General features: G+C 36.5%; 6 protein-coding genes across 11 annotated transcripts; 2 read left to right on the top strand and 4 right to left on the bottom strand.

Moving 5' to 3' along the window:
- The first annotated feature begins 1,535 nt into the window (after positions 1 to 1,535).
- LOC116113811 (aspartokinase 2, chloroplastic-like) lies at positions 1,536 to 5,462 on the top strand. Of its 2 annotated transcripts, none has more exons than XM_031399976.1 (14): positions 1,536 to 1,666; positions 1,816 to 2,330; positions 2,428 to 2,510; positions 2,602 to 2,642; positions 2,732 to 2,886; positions 3,053 to 3,202; positions 3,294 to 3,389; positions 3,659 to 3,775; positions 4,025 to 4,144; positions 4,219 to 4,311; positions 4,396 to 4,518; positions 4,661 to 4,777; positions 4,863 to 4,925; positions 5,115 to 5,462. In XM_031399976.1, exons 2-14 carry the CDS (start codon positions 1,944 to 1,946, stop codon positions 5,247 to 5,249), a joined length of 1,680 nt encoding a protein of 559 aa, XP_031255836.1. In that variant the 5' UTR covers positions 1,536 to 1,666; positions 1,816 to 1,943; the 3' UTR covers positions 5,250 to 5,462. The 2 variants fall into 2 exon arrangements, with proteins under 2 accessions (XP_031255836.1, XP_031255837.1); XM_031399977.1 differs by having other exon boundaries at positions 4,396 to 4,512; positions 5,115 to 5,461.
- Positions 5,463 to 6,025: 563 nt separating this feature from the next.
- LOC116113832 lies at positions 6,026 to 6,667 on the top strand. Its single transcript, XM_031399995.1, has one exon. The coding sequence runs from the start codon at positions 6,080 to 6,082 to the stop codon at positions 6,665 to 6,667; it is 588 nt and encodes a 195-aa protein (XP_031255855.1). The 5' UTR covers positions 6,026 to 6,079.
- Positions 6,668 to 6,889: 222 nt separating this feature from the next.
- On the bottom strand, positions 6,890 to 9,562 carry LOC116113862 (putative pentatricopeptide repeat-containing protein At2g01510). The gene has a single exon (XM_031400026.1). It carries the CDS (start codon positions 9,383 to 9,385, stop codon positions 6,899 to 6,901), a length of 2,487 nt encoding a protein of 828 aa, XP_031255886.1. The 5' UTR covers positions 9,386 to 9,562; the 3' UTR covers positions 6,890 to 6,898.
- Positions 9,563 to 9,895: 333 nt separating this feature from the next.
- Positions 9,896 to 10,760, bottom strand: LOC116113871 (light-regulated protein 1, chloroplastic). 2 transcript variants are annotated; one of them, XM_031400036.1, is made up of 3 exons: positions 10,513 to 10,760; positions 10,246 to 10,401; positions 9,896 to 10,166 (listed from the first exon to the last, which is right to left on the bottom strand). In XM_031400036.1, exons 1-3 carry the CDS (start codon positions 10,692 to 10,694, stop codon positions 10,160 to 10,162), a joined length of 345 nt encoding a protein of 114 aa, XP_031255896.1. In that variant the 5' UTR covers positions 10,695 to 10,760; the 3' UTR covers positions 9,896 to 10,159. The 2 variants fall into 2 exon arrangements, with proteins under 2 accessions (XP_031255896.1, XP_031255895.1); XM_031400035.1 differs by having other exon boundaries at positions 9,896 to 10,156.
- Positions 10,761 to 11,226: 466 nt separating this feature from the next.
- On the bottom strand, positions 11,227 to 15,275 carry LOC116113835 (sialyltransferase-like protein 1). The gene is made up of 11 exons (XM_031399998.1): positions 15,075 to 15,275; positions 14,922 to 14,998; positions 14,596 to 14,682; positions 14,418 to 14,495; positions 14,248 to 14,339; positions 13,909 to 14,110; positions 13,560 to 13,650; positions 13,341 to 13,399; positions 12,891 to 13,039; positions 12,226 to 12,307; positions 11,227 to 12,106 (listed from the first exon to the last, which is right to left on the bottom strand). Exons 1-11 carry the CDS (start codon positions 15,196 to 15,198, stop codon positions 11,714 to 11,716), a joined length of 1,434 nt encoding a protein of 477 aa, XP_031255858.1. The 5' UTR covers positions 15,199 to 15,275; the 3' UTR covers positions 11,227 to 11,713.
- A 328-nt stretch (positions 15,276 to 15,603) lies between these two features.
- On the bottom strand, positions 15,604 to 21,193 carry LOC116113812 (RING finger protein 10). 4 transcript variants are annotated; one of them, XM_031399981.1, is made up of 9 exons: positions 20,708 to 20,845; positions 20,371 to 20,417; positions 18,877 to 20,178; positions 18,102 to 18,190; positions 17,639 to 17,741; positions 17,448 to 17,552; positions 16,903 to 17,020; positions 16,118 to 16,294; positions 15,604 to 15,977 (listed from the first exon to the last, which is right to left on the bottom strand). In XM_031399981.1, the coding sequence occupies exons 1-9, from the start codon at positions 20,835 to 20,837 to the stop codon at positions 15,823 to 15,825; spliced, it is 2,226 nt and encodes a 741-aa protein (XP_031255841.1). In that variant the 5' UTR covers positions 20,838 to 20,845; the 3' UTR covers positions 15,604 to 15,822. The 4 variants fall into 4 exon arrangements, with proteins under 4 accessions (XP_031255841.1, XP_031255839.1, XP_031255838.1 ...); XM_031399979.1 differs by lacking the exons at positions 15,604 to 15,977; positions 16,118 to 16,294; positions 20,708 to 20,845 and adding an exon at positions 21,028 to 21,193 and having other exon boundaries at positions 16,309 to 17,020; positions 20,338 to 20,417; XM_031399978.1 differs by lacking the exons at positions 15,604 to 15,977; positions 16,118 to 16,294 and having other exon boundaries at positions 16,309 to 17,020; positions 20,338 to 20,417.
- Positions 21,194 to 21,395: the final 202 nt, after the last annotated feature.

The following is a 21,395-nucleotide window of genomic DNA, read 5'->3' as shown; positions in this document are numbered from 1 at the left end:
CTCGGCTGTCGTGCGACTGAGACCGGGATTCGTGGTGCTGGAATCTTGCTCCTGGTGGCCGCCGTCGAAGCTTTGTGACTCGGTTGTAATGGAGTTGAGACTGGGATGGAAGGTGGTGCCTAGGGTTTTTCAGACTTGAAATTGGATCAGGAAAGTTTTTGGTTCAAATGAATCAGGGTTAATGTTGGAAAAGTAACCCGTCAACCCTAACCCGGCGGGCTAGGCTGCGGGGCGGGCCTGGTTAGCACCCCCCTTTTTTTTAATTCTTTTATACATTTTTATCTTTTAATATTAAAAGCTGTGTTGAAAGTTTACTATAATTTTTTAATGGAAAACATTTTGTAAATATAATATCAACCACGTTTTCAAATATCAAAAATATTGTAATAAAACTAAAAAATTGAAAAATATTTTAGCTTTTGAAATTTATTTTTAAATAAAAAATCAAACCCAACCTAATTTTTTTATCAATCAAAGAATGTCCCTGAATTATCTACAAAAATCTTTTTCATAGATGCACATTCTGCAATAAATTTTAATGACAACCATTTATTTCCACTCCAGAATTATATATATTTAGTTTTAATTGTCATTTAGTTATTATATGTGATAATTAATTTCATTTGCTTTATTCATTTAATAACAATAATTATTACTTTTTTCCTTTTATGGTAGTTTATTTATTTAAAAAAATTTCAGAAGGCAAAGATTTAAGACACTTTTTAACCAGTGAGACATGAATTTTTTATGTTCATGTTGGTTACATGTCAAAATGTCATTAATTAAGAGGTTGTGTCTCATTAAGCCTGATAACATGTCATATGTGACAATGGATCCATAAATATTCATGTACTTTCGGGTCATTTTAACAGATAATTTTCCAAAGAGATTCTCTCACACGCTGTTAGGAATTTGCACACACTTTCCACATTAACAACCCGTCGGGTTCTTTTAAAAAAATAGAAAAGCAACCTATCGGGTTATCGGGTTGTCATATAACAACTCGGTCCACCCGAGAGTCGCATGCGGGTCAAGTTCAACCCAGTTCGCCTATAAGGCGGTCCGGGTTGAATCCTCTTTAATGCGGGTTGGGTTAAGTTTGACCCGTTTACTCTGGTTCATTTGATCCCCTCTACTCAGGGTTATGTTAAAATTTGAAATTTATGAGACCGAATTTTTTGTTTGTTTCAAGTTTTGGGAGAGAAATTTTTGGAAAATGATGTGGTAACTTGGTGACAGGGCAGATGAGGTGATACTGGCCACTTGATGCCATGTCAAGAGAATGATGTAAAAATGTGAGATAAAGGTATCATTACTCCACCGCAGACAGGCTGGTCCACGTAGGGCTTTAACTCTTGGACATTCAGTTTCCCCAAAGATGCGTAAGATCTCATCACCGTTAGATCGAATTTAACACCCGCTTATTTCTATCAAAGTGGCCCACCCTGCTCGATGCTTGACCGTTGGATTCAACCAAAGGGTTTTTCCACTGGGTTTATAAGTTCGTTCGCCTGGGCGGCGTGCTGCATATTTAGCCAACCTTTCGTTCCTGCCTTCTCAGAGCTTCACGATTATATAATTATTTTTCCCCCTTTTTTTTAACAAAAATATATTTGGTTTAAAGCAAGTAATACATTCCACTTATATTCGGAGCTCGGTCTTGAAGGTATTAAATTGGAATTATATTTTTTTATTTTGGAGGGAAATTATTTGAATCATAATTTGTTATTAACGTGTAATGGCTATATTTTGATGAAAATTATTTATTTGATTGTTTTGTTTACTTTTGTTTTTGTTTCTGTGAAAAATGTGCAGATCGAGCTCCTCAAGGTTGAAGCTTTCAGTTTTTTGGTGGTTTAGATATTTTGCAATTTTTATTTGAAGAACTTAAACTTTGTTTTATTCGTCGAAATAACTTCTTATACACACTGGATTTATTAGCAATGGCGAACACGATGCAATTTTGCGGTGTAATTCCGAAGCAATCTTTGCATTGCCCAACTCTGTCGTGGCAGCGGCTTGAGTTTGGCGCGTGTGTGAGTTCGAGTTCTAGGTTTTGTATTAGTGTGAAAAGATCGTGTAGAGATAGAGGAGGTTTGAGAGTGAGTTGTGAGGGAGCGAAAATAGATGTGATTGAAAGGAAGGAGAGTGAGAGTCAAGTATTGGGAGAGAATGAGAAGCAATTGACATGTGTTATGAAGTTCGGTGGATCGTCCGTGTCCTCTGCTGAGAGAATGAGGGAAGTTGCTGAACTTATACTTAGCTTCCCGTACGAAAGGCCTGTGATTGTTCTCTCAGCAATGGGAAAGACAACAAATAAGTTATTGCTGGTATATAATGAATTTTTATTCTGTCTTTGTTCGATTCATATGTGATATTTTTTTTTTCTTTTTGTTTAAGATGAATGTTTTATTGCTTGTTTATTAGGCTGGTGAAACGGCTGTTAGTTGTGGGGTTACTAATGTGTCATGTATTGATGAGTTGAGTTTTATTCAAGAATTACACCACAGGTGAGAAATGTGAATTCCATTTTCATTGATGTTGATCATGGTGAATTAAAATTTGTAATTTGTTTGTATTTGGCATCTTTTATTTATCCAGGACTGCAGATGAGCTTGGAGTAGAAAGGTCAATTATTGAATGTGAGTATCTGTTTCTCTTGAAACCATTTGTTTCTTATTCACTTGTGGTTAAGACTGTCCTGTTTTTGTCTGTGGGAAACATTTTGCAGATCACCTAGAACAACTGGAGCAACTTCTGAAGGGAATTGCTATGATGAAAGAGCTAACTCCACGCACTAGAGACTACTTAGTTTCGTTTGGGGAGTGCATGTCCACTAGGCTTTTTGCTGCATATTTGAATAAAATTGGTGTGAAAGCCCGCCAAGTATGTTATTATCTTCTATATTTTTGTAACTTAGCTTGCTTGTCTTTCTCCAACTATTTTAAAAATTCAGATTTAGATTGATGTACATTGTTCCATTTTACCATGCTTACTTGTAAAATATTATTCAAATAACAGAGAATTACAATGCTTTGCTTTCTTTTTTCAGTATGATGCCTTCGATATTGGCTTCATAACCACAGATGACTTTACAAATGCTGATATTTTGGAAGCCACTTATCCAGCTGTTGCTAAGAGGTTACATGGTGATTGGATCAGTGATCTTGCAATTCCAATTGTTACTGGTTTCCTCGGAAAGGTCCTTCAACTACCTAATTGCTTTTGACATCTTCTTTGGGAGGCTTTGCAATAAGTCTCAATAGATTGTGTTTCTTTGTCTTGTATTCCAGGGCTGGAGGTCTTGTGCAATCACTACATTGGGTAGGGGTGGTAGCGATTTGACAGCCACAACCATTGGGAAAGCATTGGGGTTGCGAGAGATTCAGGTCAGCATGGATATTGAAACTATCGCTTTTGTTTATTTTTAGATCTGTCTTACATGCATGAACTACAAGTTTCCTTTCATGCAAGAGACAGACATACTACTACAACTACAAACATGTATGCCTTAAGTTTGTTTCTTTGAAATATGTGAAAGGAGTGTTTCTTTAATGACGTAGAGTTCTATATACAAGATTGAGAACCTTTGTCATTGTAACTTCTGTGTACATATTAAATTCAGAATGACATAAGACTGAGCTTTTATTGGTTACAGGTGTGGAAGGATGTTGACGGTGTTTTGACATGCGATCCTAACATATATCAACGTGCTGAGCCAGTCCCATATTTGACATTTGATGAGGCGGCTGAGCTTGCATATTTTGGGGCTCAGGTATATTTATTCTATAGCTTTTAGTCCATCTCAGTATTTGAATATCCACAATGTTCCTTTAGTTTTGGAATTGACCACAGATAAAATTGAATTTGCTTTCAAGCTGGATGTATTAAACTAGATAGCATTTTATAATGGCTAGTTGTTTGGGACCCCAAAAAATATCAAGAATTTCTCAACTAAAGCTGAAATTCTGTGGCTGGTATGATCATGACTTTTTTAACCATGTAACTTTTGTTCTTTTATCAGGTTTTGCATCCACAATCCATGAGACCAGCTAGAGAGGGTGATATTCCGGTTAGGGTTAAGAATTCTTATAATCCTAATGCCCCAGGAACTCTGATCACCAGGTCTAGAGATATGACTAAGGTTTGTTGTCAGATTGCTGGTCTAATGATTTCTTTACATAAAAGAGTATAAATCTTCTTATTTCCCAACTGCAGGCAGTATTAACTAGCATTGTTTTGAAACGTAATGTTACCATGTTGGATATTGTTAGCACTCGCATGCTTGGCCAATTTGGCTTCCTTGCTAAGGTAAGAGTGCTAATATTTGGTGCCTGTGCTTTATGTTCCATTGGGTCAGTTTGTGGTTTGAGTCATTAATTTTTGAGCTTGCAGGTATTTTCAATCTTTGAAGATTTGGGCATATCAGTGGATGTTGTAGCTACTAGTGAAGTCAGTATTTCCTTGACATTGGATCCATCTAAGCTTTGGAGCAGAGAGCTAATTCAGCAGGCAAGCGTATGATGTTTTTCTCCATGTCATATATAATTTAGCTTGATGATATACAGTCTGTACCAATTATTTTTGATCTACAGCTGGAGTCTGAATTTTGATTGAGTATTTACAATTAATCTTGTCTCTTGTTACATCTTTTAAACAGGAACTTGACCATGTAGTGGAAGAACTTGAGAAAATTGCCGTTGTCAATCTCCTTCAGCACAGATCAATTATATCTCTTATTGGCAATGTCCAGAGGTCCTCGCTTATACTAGAGAAGGTGATGGATTTTCTCTTCATTTCTTTAATTTTTTTCTCGCTTTATTTGTTATATATTTTTAGTGACCAGGTAGATTATGTGGCAGGCTTTTCATGTTCTACGAAGAAATGGAGTCAATGTTCAGATGATCTCCCAGGGTGCATCGAAGGTATTTCATAAGCCTCCTCTGATTCAATCTTCCTTTGAATCCACGCAGGAGCATGGATTTAAGAACCATTAATAATTAGTGTAGCTACACAAAACCTTTTAATCGCATAGAGACAGAGTTATATGGTCTTTTGCACAAAATGGATGTGTTTGCATTTATTTCTCACTGGTTTTTGGTTTTACAAAACAGGTTAATATCTCGTTGATTGTAAACGACAGTGAATCAGAACAGTGTGTCAGGGCCCTCCACGCCGCCTTCTTTGAGAGTGATCTATCCAATTTAGATGCAGAAGGTAGCCCTGAGAATACTTCTGCCTCAGACTAATAAATCTATTTTTTTTGTCCCTTTACTCCCAAATTTTAAACAATTTGGGAGTAGAGTACTCAGTATCATTATTTAAACATTTAACTGTCCCCTATTGTCGCGAGCAGCATAGCTCTATTATTAATCTTTGAATAATGTATTTTTCCAATTGTATTGCAAAGTAATATTTGTGCGTTGGTGATTTATGATTTGTCCGGTAACTTACCTATTGCATTATTTTGAATTACGAGATATAACAAGTTTTAAGAAAAATGCAAATTAGTATAAAATTTGAGATTATATGTGTTGGGCACAGTTTTTATTTTTTAACATCGAAAATAGTTTTGATTATCTGATCAAACATATATTTTTGAATATTAATACTAAACTTTGATAACATAAAATCCAAAATTGATTAGAAATAAAATTTCTTCTTGCTTGTGTCATTCATTGCTTTTATTCAACAGAAAACAAAGATGCCTTCAATTGACGAGCCAAGAAGACATAACCATTCCATATATAATTTTTACCTATTAATGGAAAAATAAGCTTTTAGTCAGTTTAAGCAGTAATTAATATTTAATATCGACAGAAGAAAGATGTCTTTGAGATTAGGCTAACCCTAGAGATCCTTTAATTTTAAAAGACGAAAAAATAAATAAATTTTCTTAAAGAGGTTAATATTATGATAATTGATTTTGCCCATATAAAAATAAAAATGAAAATCCCTCCATTTGACCGAACCGTAAATACTGAATAGCTGGCATGGCACAACCAATCACAACCTACTATATAAACCTCCAAAACCCTAACATTCCAATTCCCCACAACCCCCACACCGCCACTTAACTATGGCATGCACAATCGATTTCAGGAACCTGGACGAAGGTTTCGGCGGCAAGACCTACAAGCGAAAGCGCCAAGAGGCAGAAAACGCCGCCCTTACCACCACCAACACCGAAGACCATGCCTCCATGGACGTAGACGACGACACGTGTCCACCCGCCGCAAAGCGATCGGCCATCGCGTCCTCAGACAACCCCGACAAGCCGACGTTTGGTCAGCCTACCTACGATGGCGTGATCGCCGGGAAAGTGTCGGGGAGGAATTGGAAGCAGGCGCGTAAACGCCGGGCGTCGGCGAGCAAAGTGAGCGTGAGAAGAACGAGTTTGGAGGAGAGAGAGAAGGAGAAGTTGATAAAGAAAGCGTATAGAGAGAGGATGAATGAACTGAAGGAAGAGATTAGACAGAATAAGATAGAGCAGAGGAAGAGAGCCGAGGAGAGAAAGAAAAGGAAGGAAGAGAATATAATGAAATCTGGAACTAAGTTTCAGGTGATATCTAACAAGAATACTCTCAAGAAAATTGCTAAGTCTAAGGACAAGAAGTTGCTTAAGGTTGTACCTGAAGATTTCGTCAACAAGAATAAGAAGAAATAGTTTCAATTTTGTCTTTTGTTTTTCATGTTTTTGTTTCTGCCATCAAGATTATTAATATTCAATTTTGAAGCTTTCATTTCGTTTGTTAGATGGTTATATAATTTCGAATTATGCAGTACTAAATAATATAATTGAACAAGAGGCAAGAACCCATATCCCACAATTGCAAAGTAAAATTATGAAAAGTTTTTTTTTTTGTTTTTTTGGTGAATGAATATGGCTTTGATAAGTTCACCAATAATCCTTACAAGAGCAAAACCCATCTATGAAATGATGGAATCTGCTTGAATCCCTAACTGTAATTTCTCTTTTGACTATTTTTGAGATCAACTTGATTGCAGCATGGCAATCTGTACAGGCTCTCAAGTTCTTCATTACCAGTATTGGTGACCCTTGTGGCGTACAGATTAGTGCATATGCAATTGCTAATCTTTCACTATGATATTTAAGTGACTCTATTTTGAATTCCTCGTCCTCATCGTGAAGGGCGCAGCTTGTATCAGGTTTATACCCTTCCTTTTCCATTTGCTTCATCAACATTTCAATCTTTCTCGTGATTGCCTTCATTTGTGGGTGCAACTTATCGTTTGCTGTGAATACATGAACTTTGTTTTTAATTTCAACCCAGCTAGATGCTAGAACCTTCTTCACTCCACGATCTCGCATAGCCTTCTTCACCTTCTCGACATTGTCCCACTGGCCTGCAGCTGCGTAGATGTTTGACATGCTTACATAAGGGGCGGCATCTCTAAGCTCCTCCATTTTGAAAAGTTGATCAGCTGCTTTTTTAGCCAATTCTTGGTTCTTATGTATCCTACATGAGTTGAGAACTGATGACCACATGATCTCATCGGGCTCAAATGGCATTCGAGTCATCAACTTCTGTGCTTCATCAAAGCGTCCTCTACGACACAACACATCAACCATAGATGCATAGTGTTCTCTCTTTGGCATGAGTTTGTATGTTTGAGTCATGGACTTGAAGTAATGTAATCCTTCTTCAACAAGTCCACAGTGACTGCATGCAGACAACACTGTGAGGAAGCTAACTGAATCTGGTTGATATCCTGAATGAATAATCTCTTCAAATGATCTAAGAGTCGCCTCCCCATCTCCATTTTGTGCGTAAGCCGATATCAACGCGTTCCAAGAGACTATATTCCTTTCAGGCATCTCTTGAAAAGTTTGAATTGAATCTTTTAGTGATCCACATTTCGCATACATATCCAAGAGTGCACTGCCAGAAAACACATTTGACATAAAACCCGATCTAATTACAAGTGAGTGTAGCTGTTTCCCCAGTGACAATGAAGCTAAATTTGCAGAAGCTTTTAAGATGCTAGCAAAAGTGGCTTGGTCAGCACTTACATCAGCTCTACGCATCTGGTTGAACAGTTTTAGGCCTTCTTCAAAGAGTCCTTTCTGTACATAACCTGAGATCATAGCCGTCGATGGAACTCCACTTTTATGGCTTAGAGTTGCAAATATCTTTCTTGCCTCCTCAAATTTGCCACATTTGGCATACATGTCAACCAAAGAATTTCCAACTTGAACTTCAGAATTGGCTGTTGTCACAATGGCCTGGGTATGGACCTGCCTACCAATTTCCAACTCTACCATATTTGCTACTATGCTCAACAGGGTCGGAAATGGAAACTGTCTCCTATCAAATCTAGTGAAGTGTAATTCCCTGAAAAGCTTGAGAGATTCTTTGTGTAGTCCGTTCCATGCATAGCATGTGATTATCACATTGTAAGAGATACCATCCACCTCCGGCATCTCATCAAAAAGCTTCCTAGCTTCAACCACACTGTCATGCTTCGAGTAGAAATCAAGCAAAGCATTCCCGACAAACACATTCCCAACGAAATTACTCTTCACCACAAAAGCATGAATTAGTTGCCCTAATGCTATATCACCAAAGCCAATGCCAGCAGACAAAGCCGCAGCAAACGTAAAGTCAGAAGGCTTGTAACCCAGATGTTGCATCTCAATGAAGAGTCTTATTGCTTTTTTATTCAAACCCACTTTCGCGTGTCCTGTTATCAATGCATTGAAACTAATAGAATCCTTTTCGGGCATTTCCTTAAAAATCCGACAAGCCAAATCAAGGCGACGAATCTTGCAATAAGAATCAACCAAAGAATTGCAAACGACAAGGGCGGAATTATAACCAAACTTAACTATGTTAGCATGAACTTGAATAACTTCATTTGCTGTATCCAGGTCATTACATCCTGATAGCAAAGTCGCGAAGGTCACATAGTCAGGGTCAAAACCTCCTCGGCGCATATCAACAAAAAGCCTAAACGCTTCTCTGAAGTGATTACGACGCGAATAGGCACCTATTAAAATTGTCCATGACACAGATGTTCGTTCCACCATGCCATCAAACAACTCTCTAGCGCTTGCAAGGTTGCCTGATTTCACGTAGCCCGAAATTATCATGTTCGTCGAGACTGTATTTCTGTTAGGCATTTGATCAAACATTTTGCGTGCTTCAGATAACTCGCCTCTTTTAACAAGACTTTCGACGAGGAAGTTTGAGCGGCACGTGCTTAGGTCAAAACCCGTTTTGACAAGGCGGGCATCGATGAAATTCTGGACATTTTGGTTGGGTTTTGTCGTCTGCGAGGCTCTTATAGACGTAGCAAGGTTTAGAAGAACATTTGTTCTGTGAGGTTTCATAGAATTTAAAGCGGGCAGTGAGGTGTTCATAAGCAGGGGGATTAGGGAAGTGTTTGGTTACCTGCTAAAGACGAGAGAAATCAGCGGAGTTAAAAAGCAAAAACAGGCGGCTCAACTTTCATCAGTGTTTCATTGGACTCTTCTTCTTATTAGCTTTTTAAATGTCTGTGAGAAAGAATGCGTCATACTTTTTGAAGCACGCATATTGTCTATAACCTTTACTTGATGTGGGCAAATGGCAATATATTTATTGCTCAGTTCTTATTCAACAAGCAGGCAAGGCCCTTGATTAGTTTCGAACAAGGACGAAAAATTGTTCAAAACAGTTGCTGAGGACAAGCAGTTCATCAGTATCTTTCTTGATAAATGAGACATCGTTCTGTGATTAAAAGCATGGATGTCAAGTCGTTTATCATTTTGTTAGAGCTAAAGCATGGCTTAAAAGTTTATCAAGAAGCTAATTTCTTGAAGTTGAGGTGATTTGGGGACATCCACCAAATTGCGTTATCATGAATGAACATCTGAAAAATTATGCGTTAATGTTATAAAAATCCAATGATGGCATTGATCACTGTAAGACGAAGATGAGTTTCAATTTATAGGGAGTTATTATGGAAGCCTTATTTATCCATTCTTTTTCTTTCTTCCCATTGTACATCCATTCATTTACTTTTTCAAGCATCGTTTTTCCAGTAGTGAGCCCGAACAATATTTGCTTTCTTGATCTAGTAAACTCCTCTCTGATACTCACGCTCGCAGAATATTCCTCCAAGATCGTCGCAAGCTTCTGCCTTGAAAACCCTGTCAAAAACTATATCAATATCATGTTTAGTACATTTTACAAGCTTTAATTTTTGAAATACAAAGGCATAAGAGTGCAAGAGTTTTACGTCTTGGCTTCATTGTACTCAAAGTAATCTCTTTCAATGGCCTCCGAGGCTCTTGCCCTCTCATTTCTGGCCTCTGGTTGCAGCCTTACTTCAGGGTACATCTCTGCCAAACAAGCATCTCCACCAATTGTCTCACATGCCTCCGCTGGAAACACACTGAACACACAAGACTTCTATGAACAACTTTTTAACCAACCAATAATCCCAGTTCAATTATAGAAGTGATATTTTCTTTAATCATTAATTGGAAATAAAAAATTGACTTACGAGAAGGCAGAACTGTAATCAAACGTGGAAGAGGTGTCATAGGTAGCGGCAGTTTCTTTGAGAGGGGGACAATGGGAAGCAAGTGAACTGCCGAGCTTTGGTTGGGAAATCGCTTGCTGGGAGAAGACTTTGCAGGGCATTAAGGGGAGAATGGTTGGGGCAATGCACAAAGCTGCTTGCATGTTGATGATGTTGTATTGTCTGGCTCTTATTTATTTTTTTTTTTTTTTATTTTTTTTTTTCTAGTATAGTGTTGGATGAATTTAATGATTACAGATTGCGGGTTCTAATTTATAGGAGAAGTAAGAGCAAGATATTTTTGACAATATGGATATGGGTAGCTTTTTCCCATCATGTTGGAGATATTTGTTAGTAGATATTTTAGGTTCCATAAATATCTTTAAGTTGCCCTTCTTGTCAATTGTCGTGTACCCATGCATCTTAGAGAAGCTCTTTGAACCTATGAGATGCACCCACGCTCAGGAGCCTCTCAAATTCAGAGTATCGTTTATCCTATTCGGCTCCAGGGTCACGACACCAACATATTGGATTGACTTGGATGGGCATTGTCAGCCACCATTCTCACAAATACTTGGTGTTAGTAATGGAGACTCAATACGCAATAATATTATAACAGTAAAATGAAAAACCCATTATATTAATAATTTGAGTCTTAGAAATCAGTCAAATTCATTAAGACCAGTGACCACAGCATTTTAAAGCGCCAAGAAATGGAAATCCCGGACCATCCATCCATTGGACTGAATAAATAAATGTTTTATTGATATATTCAAGATACATACCAAACCCCATCAACTGTAACAATTTACATTTACAACCATCTGAACACAAAAAAAAAAAAAAAAAAAAAAACCTGCAGCTGGATCTCTGTATTTCCAAAATTACATCTTTCAATAGTCCCTTCACAAAAATCTCCATAAACATGAAGCATCTGTCTGGTGGTAGAACTGCAGAAATCTTTATCACCATTGCATGCATAAAAGTTGAGAACTCAATAGTGTCCATGTTATCAGGATATCTACCGGGAATTATTCGATACTTGTGTGTTTGCTTCGACATAGTGGGATAAAAAAAGAGAGGCAAAGGCTCTTAGTTTACAGATCCCTCAGTAAAAAGCCCATCCCACAGAAATTTCATAACTGATATGGAAGGATAAAAGATGCCCATACGAAGACACTGCTCATACCTCAGATTTTAACGGATGCTTTACACATACCAGATCATCCAACTTATTGCCATCCATTTTGTATAGAGATACACCTTCCATTTGAAAATAGTGATCCTGTGCTTCCTTTCTTAGACTTTTAGAAGGCATAACTTCCCATTTGTTGTAATTTGAATTCTTCCTGACATCACTCATGTCGGAAGATCCTGATACAGGTCCACCGCTGTCACCATCAATGTTGCCCCATACCTTACAACTACCAAACTGACCCAAGCCACCAGCCTGACCAGCTTGACTCCTCTTTAATCGCAAGGCAGCGGCAAGAGCTCTGCCAATCATTTCTCGACTAGGCACATTCGACCAGTCTTGGTTTCTCTCAGCTCTCATGGGAGAATGAATCCTTATAACCTAATGAACATAAATAATGAAGATATTTATTAGGATACAATAATTTGTTGCAAAGGGCCATCAATCTGAGGAATGATGTTGTATAACATTTTTGCAAGATCAGAAAAAAGTATCCTTACACCAAGACACTCTAGGAGCTGGTAATATGACCTTCCCTGAAGAGGATTATGCCCTTTCCTTGGCGCAGAGAAGTATCTTGTCCTACAAGAAAGTTAATGACAAATAGTTAAAAACTAGGATCAGGAGAAACAAGCATAATGTTAAATGCACATATAGAAGAAAATCTGAAATTCTAGGAAAAAAAGAAAGGAATGAAAAAAAATGATGAAAGTGGTTATAAAGTAGCAGCCAAATCAAGAGAGATCTGCCAAATTTCTCGCAATCTAGTGACAAATAAATGTCGACTATTCTTATCCCTCACCAGCCATTAATAGGAAAGAATATGAAAGTTAAAATGAGAGTACTTCATCAGCAGTAAGCATTTATATAACACAATATTGGTATTCCCAAAAAGAAAAAGAAAAAATCCGTATCATTTTCTTTTACTTTGTCCTAGAATTGATAAAACTATGAACTTAGGTAATTTCCGTGTCACCAAAATTTCAAATACTTTTATGCCATATTAACATTTAAGACATTGCAAAGATCTAATTCTTAACAAATTGGGAAAGAGAAAGATTAAGGTTGATACAAGAAATGACAAATAATGCAAGAGCAAGAACAATAGATTCCAACACCCAAAATAATATGGGAAAACAAAAAATGACATAAAATTTAAACTAACCATTCAGTATAGCCAGGATCAACGGTGAAACCATATATGTCAACAATGTCACACATAGAAAGTGCGAGTTCTATAGATTTCATTCCAGTTCCTTTGGCACCTCTGCGTAGAACAATCCCTTGAAAGAGATAAACAGGATTTGGAATACTCTGTAACATCATAAATAAAACATGTTAATATTCCAATAAAGAAGGCTTTGGTAAAAACCTCTAACTAACAAAACTCAGCAGAAAGTAAAATAACATAAGATGGAGGTAGCACTATAGGAATTAGACATCACAGATTCAATTGACGAAAGATTTCTGGACTTCCCTTAGGCAGGAATGATATAATCACTACTAACATGACAATTTTTTTTTTTTTTTTTCCTTTCCTTTCCAATAAACCATCGATGGATATGAAAAAAAAAATATATATATATATCTAGGCCTTCTGAGACATGCATCTTACCTTTATCATTTCGTTAAAGTCTCTGTGAGTCACACTTTTAATTATAAGTACCTCATCAGCTGCAGGAGGGAAAATTAAAGTACATTAGTATAATATTAGAAAACCATGTTAATGGCAATGAAAAAGAAGATAAACACGTCCAATTTAGAAGAGAAAAAGGAGCTAGAGAAGATTAAGCATATAAATCTGCCGTTAACACTAATAAAGAGTAAACCTTACTTGATCCGTTTAGAATTTTAACCATGTTACGAGCAGCACCCCTTACTACAAGGCGGAAATCTCTCTTCAAACCAACATGCTTGGCATATTTCTATAAACCATGAGAAAGGTAAAATAAGCACTTTCATAACTGCTGAACTACAATGTAGTAAAAGAAAGTTAAAGTCCAGAATACACTGAAAATCATATGAGGAATTATGAAGTTACAACATATCATGAAAAATAGGAAGCTTTTTGCTCTAAGCAAGACAACTGATAGATCATTTCATCCTAATGAGGAGACAAAGCCACGGCAACATGAAACATGATGAATTGGAGGAGAAAAAAAGCCTCAGGGTTACAAGTTTACCTCATTAACAGGAGCCTCATTATCTCTTATAACAGCATCATGACTATCAATCTCTTTCCCAAACTCTGTCTTCAAGAGATCCCCTGAGTTTCCAACAACTGCACATTTGTGAAACTGCCGCGGATGAAAAGGAGGCTTTGCAGGTAGAATCAAATTAAGATGCTCCTCACAAAGAGTTCGATTGTAGCATTTATCAGCTCCTCTAAAAGCAGAAGAACGAGGTAAATAAAATACCCAATACTTAAAAACATTTAAATACCAAATTTAAATATAACCAAATGAGAAACGAAAAAAAAAAAAAAAAAAAAAAAAAAAAATAGAATAAGTTCAAGATCATACAATTGTGCTATCCTTTTTGCCGCATAATCCAGCCATCCATCTGGCCTCACATCTAGATATTCTCTTGTCAACACTGTGGTCATGTTTCGATACTGCATTTTCAAAGAAATATCAGAACCTATCATCTCCTCTAACAATAAAGGGACAATGGTAAAGTACAAAATACCAACCTGTTCCCACAACAGAATTGCCTCGCAAACATCATACTTGTACTCCAGAGGCTCAAAAATTTTAAACTGAGCATTGAACTGAAATTAAAATAAAAACAATTAGCACGCAATATCTCACTAGAGAACTAAGCATATGCACGAAAATTGAAAAAAGAAAAGAGAGAGAGAGGAAGCAGACCCAGGTGCTGTTAGTGCCTTCAGGGAACTTAAGAGTCAATTTACAATGATCAATTATCTGTGCAGTGAGTCCAAGCCCTCTGTTTGCCTACATTTAAAGTACAAATTACAGTAAAAAGAAAATATCACAGATAAACCTAAAATCCACTGAAGTATTAAGTAGACAATCAGCTCCTGTAAAACTTGATGTGATCAACTAATGTAGTTCCCTATAATGCAACTGAACCGATACACACGCAGTACATGCAGATCTGAAACTAAGAGAGTGTAAATATTTTCTAAATAAATAAAATTAATAAAAAATGCGCGAAAGTATAAACTACTTACCACGCATTGCTGAACATTTAACTGAAAATCAGATAAAATACGAACTTCTTCGGTGTTGAGATCTGAACGTGAAGAACCTGAAAGGACCGAAAAGTTAGGATTTAATTACGAGAAGATTATGAGTAAATAAAAAGAATAATAAATTTAAAGTACCCGTTAAGAAAGAGGATTGGAGAACGAAAACGAGAAGACCGAAGAGTGCAGCAACGCATACCAAATGTAGAAGCGTGGGTCGCCTGCTGTTACTGCCGTGCGATGAGGACTTGTGAGGTTTCATTGTTAAGTTTAATTCCTATGCAAAACTCGTACGATCCAATTTTAACATGGGAGATGGGAATCCTAGCCATGGAAAGCCTGTTACTCTTTTCTGCTGCTTTGTGTAAATGCTCAAACGGTACCGTTTTATTAACCGAGCAAAGTTGCATTAAAATTTTAAATTATTTAACAGGATTATTACATCTTTATTTTGTATCAGAGTTGTCTGATTATCATAACAGTAAATTTTACGTTATATTTATAATACAAATTTTTTTATCACATTCAAAATTGAAATTAAAATAACTTGATATAATAATCAATTAATTATACATACGTGTATATATAAAACTTTTACAATGTTTCATCAAATCAATTATCTGGTTTTCTATTAATCTCAATGTTTGTTTGGTTTCCTGAGAAGAACTTAAATTGCAACACAATACTTTATTAGTAATAAAGTAAAATAAAAAGGGGAAAAAAATGTTGCGAACTTGGATACATGTTGGATTTACATCAAAGACAAAGAGTTGATTTTCTTACTGTAATCTACAAAGTCGTACTAATAATTCACACACAAGATATTTTCAAGGCTAATGTCTCATAATAAACTTAAACAGACGCTCATCACTGCTGCACTGATGTTTTAATATCGGCGACCGCCAGATGTTGACAAAAGCACTCGACTCGGTTTTTTACCCTTCTTTCCCACCTCATTCATCTTGCGAGAATCCAAATTCTCAACAGTTTTTTCTCTCGAGATTACATTCGCAAATGAGGGAGTCCCTGAATTCCTTGAACCTACGTAAACCAAAATTAAATAAATAAAAATTGCAGTCAATGCAATGCCAACATTCTCAGGCTGTAAGTTATGTAAATCCAAAAAACACCCCGGCAAGTAACGCAAATTGACAACCTATCTATTCGGAAAAGAGAAATACCAGTTACACCAGAGGAACCATTTGATCCTTCATTGTTATGCACATCAATGGTTTCCTCAATTTTCAAGGCTGGTGAATCATGCCCGGCAGCAAAACCCAGCCGTGTTACATTTGAGAAAAGTCTCCGCTCTCCGACGTTTGGAGGGCTTGATGATGTCACAGGAGAGCTTCCTAGAACTACAAAAATAAATAGTGTCAAAATCTAAAACCGTCTACGCATTTGCAAATATTTCATACATTAATATATAGATTAGTTAACTTTATTTCAAAACAGAAATTTCTGAGGCCAGCGGGATCGCAAAATTTTAGATTTGATACAAGATTTTCTGACTGGTAACTGGTTGTCTAGCTCAATCAACAAATCATTAAAATATAGTACAAATTAGTACAATGCAAACCATCTTGGGGGGATTAATAAAGTTTCAGTTAAAAGAGTAAACTTGTAAAAATTCTCACTAAGAACCCATGTCATACAATATTAGGCAACACTACGCTGACAAACAAATTTCATAAACTTTCTCTCACAAACCCAATGTGGCAGCTGATAATTGGTTTCTGATGAATTTTTCCATCAATAAATTCATCAGAAACTACTTATCAGCTGCCATTCGGAAAAATTCATGAGAAACTAATTATCAGCTGCTATGTTAAGTTTGTGAGAGAAAATTTATGAAATTCGTTGGTCAGCCTATTGAACAATATTTTCCAAAAACGAGAACAGATACTTGATCACCCTAAGAATTATGTCATTAAGATTTTGACCAACAAATAAAGCACTATATTACCTTCAAAATCATCCATGGAGAACGAAGGGGAGTCATCATGAGAGGATTGTCCAAATCTGGGTAATATGGGCACAGAATGCACCAGAGCAGCTTCAGCCTTCATTTTGTCCTTCCAGTCCTGGAAATATGAAAAGTTATGACACAAAATTCTAAGGGCATGGACATACTCATTTTATTATGCATTCATACAGAAAGCCAGAAACTTGGTCCATAACAAACATGACACTAATCTGAGTCAATTTTGCGATTACTGTACTACAATGTATGAACCAGATATACCATTTTACTTCCTATAATATGAGATAAAATTATGAAGCCGGAAGCACAGCGTATCAAGAGGTTTTCTTAAATTAAATAAGAAACTATTTTATTTACATTGAGGTTTTTGATATGTACCAATCAGCCTTCAAGTTTTGCTAACCCAGTTTGATTTGAAACTCCTCATTGCTTTATTTAATCTTGAGACTTTAAGAGAAAAAATAATGTCTAGAATAGATATTCCAGCAAGCAAAACATTTAAAGTCAATATGGCCTAGAGATGATACCTGCTTGGCAAGTTGCTTCCTCAGCCTCTCACGCTTCTTGATTTCATCCATAAAGGGAAATAGTGCATCAGCAGGCAGTATCTCACTCAAATCAATCTCACAAAGCTGAAAAAATTAAAGCCCAATGATCAGACACAACAAGCATACTACAACAATAAGAGAAATTATAACAATAAAGGCAAGGTAGGTACTTGGAATGTCGTCGTTAAAGAGAAATGACTTAAGTAACGATAGCGCCTCCGTATGGCCTCAGACTGAGTCACTGTTTCCAACTGTAAAATCCTTCCACTTATTCTGAAAGTAATAAATAACAGACATTAGTAGAAAGCTTAACCAAATATCAGTGAAATTTGTTTCATATCCACTCCCTCATTTTGGAAAAAATGTTTCAGTATGATATCAAAAGTCAACATACATTCTCTAATGTAATGCATATTTGTGATACTAAATGAAGATTGCTTAAAATATACATTTACTTGTATCATTCCAACACAAGCTTACCACAATTGCTAAAATGACTTAAAGCCTATATGCATCTGATATGATCAAAGGAGCACTATTTGGTGGCATAAAAAATTCGTAATCCTTTCATCTGAAGAAGTAAATTTTATAGATACTCCTTACAAGTTAATTTCAAGAAATATTTCACCAAACCTGTCTGGAAGCATATCATAGCTACCATAATGGTGTAGAAGGCATTTCATGTTTAACGGATGAACAATGAGGTGCTGACCATCAACTGCCTGAAATAGACACAAAAACAGATCATAAGTAATTCTCACCCTTCAAACATAGTAGGAATAGGAATTACATAAAAAGAATGCTAATAAACACCAAACATGCATCATAATCTGAGAGGGATCGAACCACATAAAGCAACCAAATTAAAACAATTCATACAGCTCACAAATAAGACAATAATAATAGTTCAAGATATGTCACACATAGTAATACAATATACAAAGCAACATATGGGAATCATGGAAATCCCACCAACATGCAGTATTTCATTCATTTCATAAAGCGTTCCGTAACAGCATGTATTCTCATCTTGCCATAACCATCACAGGTAGAAAAAAACTTAGGTGTAACAAATTGCTTCTCTCAACCATGCTCCTGAAATAGTTTCATTGTCTTCAACTCATTTATCATGTAACAAATAATATCACTTCACGGCAACCATAAGCTGTTCAAGCCATCACGCAGGAACATGCTCAAAATAAATGAAGAGCTCATTGAGCACAGATACTGAACCTATGTGAGGCAAAATATACCGTGAATAATGGAAAAAAATTTCTCAAGTTAAAATGAAAATCTATGCCGGTAAACACATCCAATTGAATACTTCCGTATCTCATACAAAAGAACCAATAATCTATAGTATTTTCCCCCCTAAACAGCTATATTGAAATAGAAGATCTTCAATCACCTGATAAAAATTGTATGAATCCTTGTCCCTTACGTCTCTAGAGCCAGTAAAGTGAATCTGCAAGCTCTTATTTTCATCATATGAAGAAGATAAATTTGTGTCTCGGCCTTCCAACAGTTCACCTACATCAGCATTTTGACCCAGACCAGTCCCACCACTTGACTTGTCCAATCTCAAATCACCCAACAACTTACATTGCTCACTGACATCAATAGACACTGATTTGTGTCCAAAACCACATGCATCTTGATCTCTATTGTTTTCAGTTGAGAGAGGTCCATGGGATTCATTCCGGCAATCAGTATGGTTACCAGATTTATTGCTGTCACATGCCCGATGCTCACTCCAATACTTTTTCCTCTGTTCTAATTGATCCATTGCGGCACAAACATAAGGAAGCTTCTCTAGATCATCCACAAGTCCCAAATCAGCTCTGACCAACCAACCATCCAAATCTGATATTGCTTTTCTGACAGATAGGTCTACATCTGATGTAAACGTAAACTTTGAGAAGGGATCATAGATTTCATCACTGCAACAAGGCAAAGCACTTTTATCTTGTTTACTTTTTTGAGATAGTGTGAATGAATCTCTTTCCCGAGTTAGAAGCATAAACTCTATAGTATCACCAACATGATATTGTTTGACATTCTCAATGTCGATGGTGTACAAATCCTTTGGAGATATCATCACAAAACATAAAGGGCATCTTTTAAAGCAGTCACCTTTATGATTATCCTCACCCATCAACAAATATTGTAGTATACACGGGAAACAAAAAATATGTCCACATGAGGTCAGTTGTGGGCACAGAGGATGTTCCAAACAAATAGGACACTGAACTGGAAATGGAGTGGAATACCTCACACATATGATATCTTCCCACTGTAACATTTTATCAGGATCCATTGATTCAGGTATGTAGTTTCCAGTATCCAACACAACAAACTTGTAATTTGCCTGAAGAAATAAATCTTTATTGTAAGGCTTTATCTTCCGCTGCCTTCTAGGAGGAGGAGGTGTCAGCCTGTATTGAGGACGATTGATGGGGTCATATTGAAAATTCAGCAAATGATTTCCATTTATCATTTGGGCTCTTTTTCCCACTGAATGTGCCGTACCTCCCTGAGAACTCATGGACCCAGTACTCTGTTGACTTCCAAGAGAACCAGTGGTTCCCGACATTTTCCCCCTTGACTGGGTGGATCCAACCCCACTACCACCCGAATGATTCCGGGATTGTGACTCACTGTTTTGGTGAGGCAAATGCTTCCTACCATTAGGCGTCCCTACTTCACTCACCTAAAAAAAAGCACACATGTATGACAACAGTTCATACAATTGCGTTACATTGAATAAAATCTTTTTTGACTCTGCTATATTTCTTTCCCTTTCAGTCCAAATTCATTATAATAATAACGTAGTAAACCAAAATTAATAAGTTTGAAAGAACGTAAGTACCTTGCATTGAATAACGAATATTCGTTCACATACCTCTTTGGAAGATCCACCTGCATCTTGTACAGTTGCATCCAAAGGGCCTGTTACATACACCAAGTAAGATTAAACAATAATAACTACTCTAAAACCAGCAAACACAAATAAAACACAAGCAGAAACACTGACAGGAACAACTTTATCACAAAACATGAAATTATAAACAAGTTGATAGCAACTCCCAAGCTAATCTCAAATACAACACATAAGCACGTGAAAGGCGTATACAAAACGAACAAAATCTTTAAAACTTTTGCAACAGAACGAAAAAACAGAAACATTGAATCCGAAAAAATATGGTTTAAATAAAAAAAATTAAAAAATTAAAAAGGACCTGGAATCTGATTGGACATGGAAGGAGAAGAACGAGGAAGGAGATTGCCATGATTGAAATTAGGGTTTTGACTGTTAGAAACAGATGATGTGGATCCTTGGATTTGTGACTGTGAGGGCAAGATGGACATGAAAATTGTANAATTATAAACAAGTTGATAGCAATTACCAAGCTAATCTCAAATACAACACATAAGCACGTGAAAGGCGTATACAAAACGAACAAAATCTTTAAAACTTTTGCAACAGAACGAAAAAACAGAAACATTGAATCCGAAAAAATATGGTTTAAATAAAAAAAATTAAAAAATTAAAAAGGACCTGGAATCTGATTGGACATGGAAGGAGAAGAACGAGGAAGGAGATTGCCATGATTGAAATTAGGGTTTTGACTGTTAGAAACAGATGATGTGGATCCTTGGATTTGTGACTGTGAGGGCAAGATGGACATGAAAATTGTACAAGAAGAGGTTGTTGTCTCGGCGTTGGCGTTGGCGTTCAGCTGAAACTGTTTTCCGTTTGCTTCCACTATTTAATACAACCTCTCCCCCTTCTCTTTTTCTCGCATCTTCATGGAATAACCGCCACGTATATATACACGTAATGTTTATGCAAGTACTTTCTATTTTCTAAATTAATATCTTAAAAATTTATATAAAATAATAAAATGTGACTTTAAAGTAGATACA

Source organism: Pistacia vera, unplaced genomic scaffold (genome assembly GCF_008641045.1).
Source record: "Pistacia vera cultivar Batoury unplaced genomic scaffold, PisVer_v2 Contig691, whole genome shotgun sequence".
Lineage (NCBI taxonomy): Eukaryota > Viridiplantae > Streptophyta > Magnoliopsida > Sapindales > Anacardiaceae > Pistacia > Pistacia vera.
Note: the sequence above shows the minus strand (reverse complement) of the source record. Positions and strands in the feature narration are given on the sequence as shown.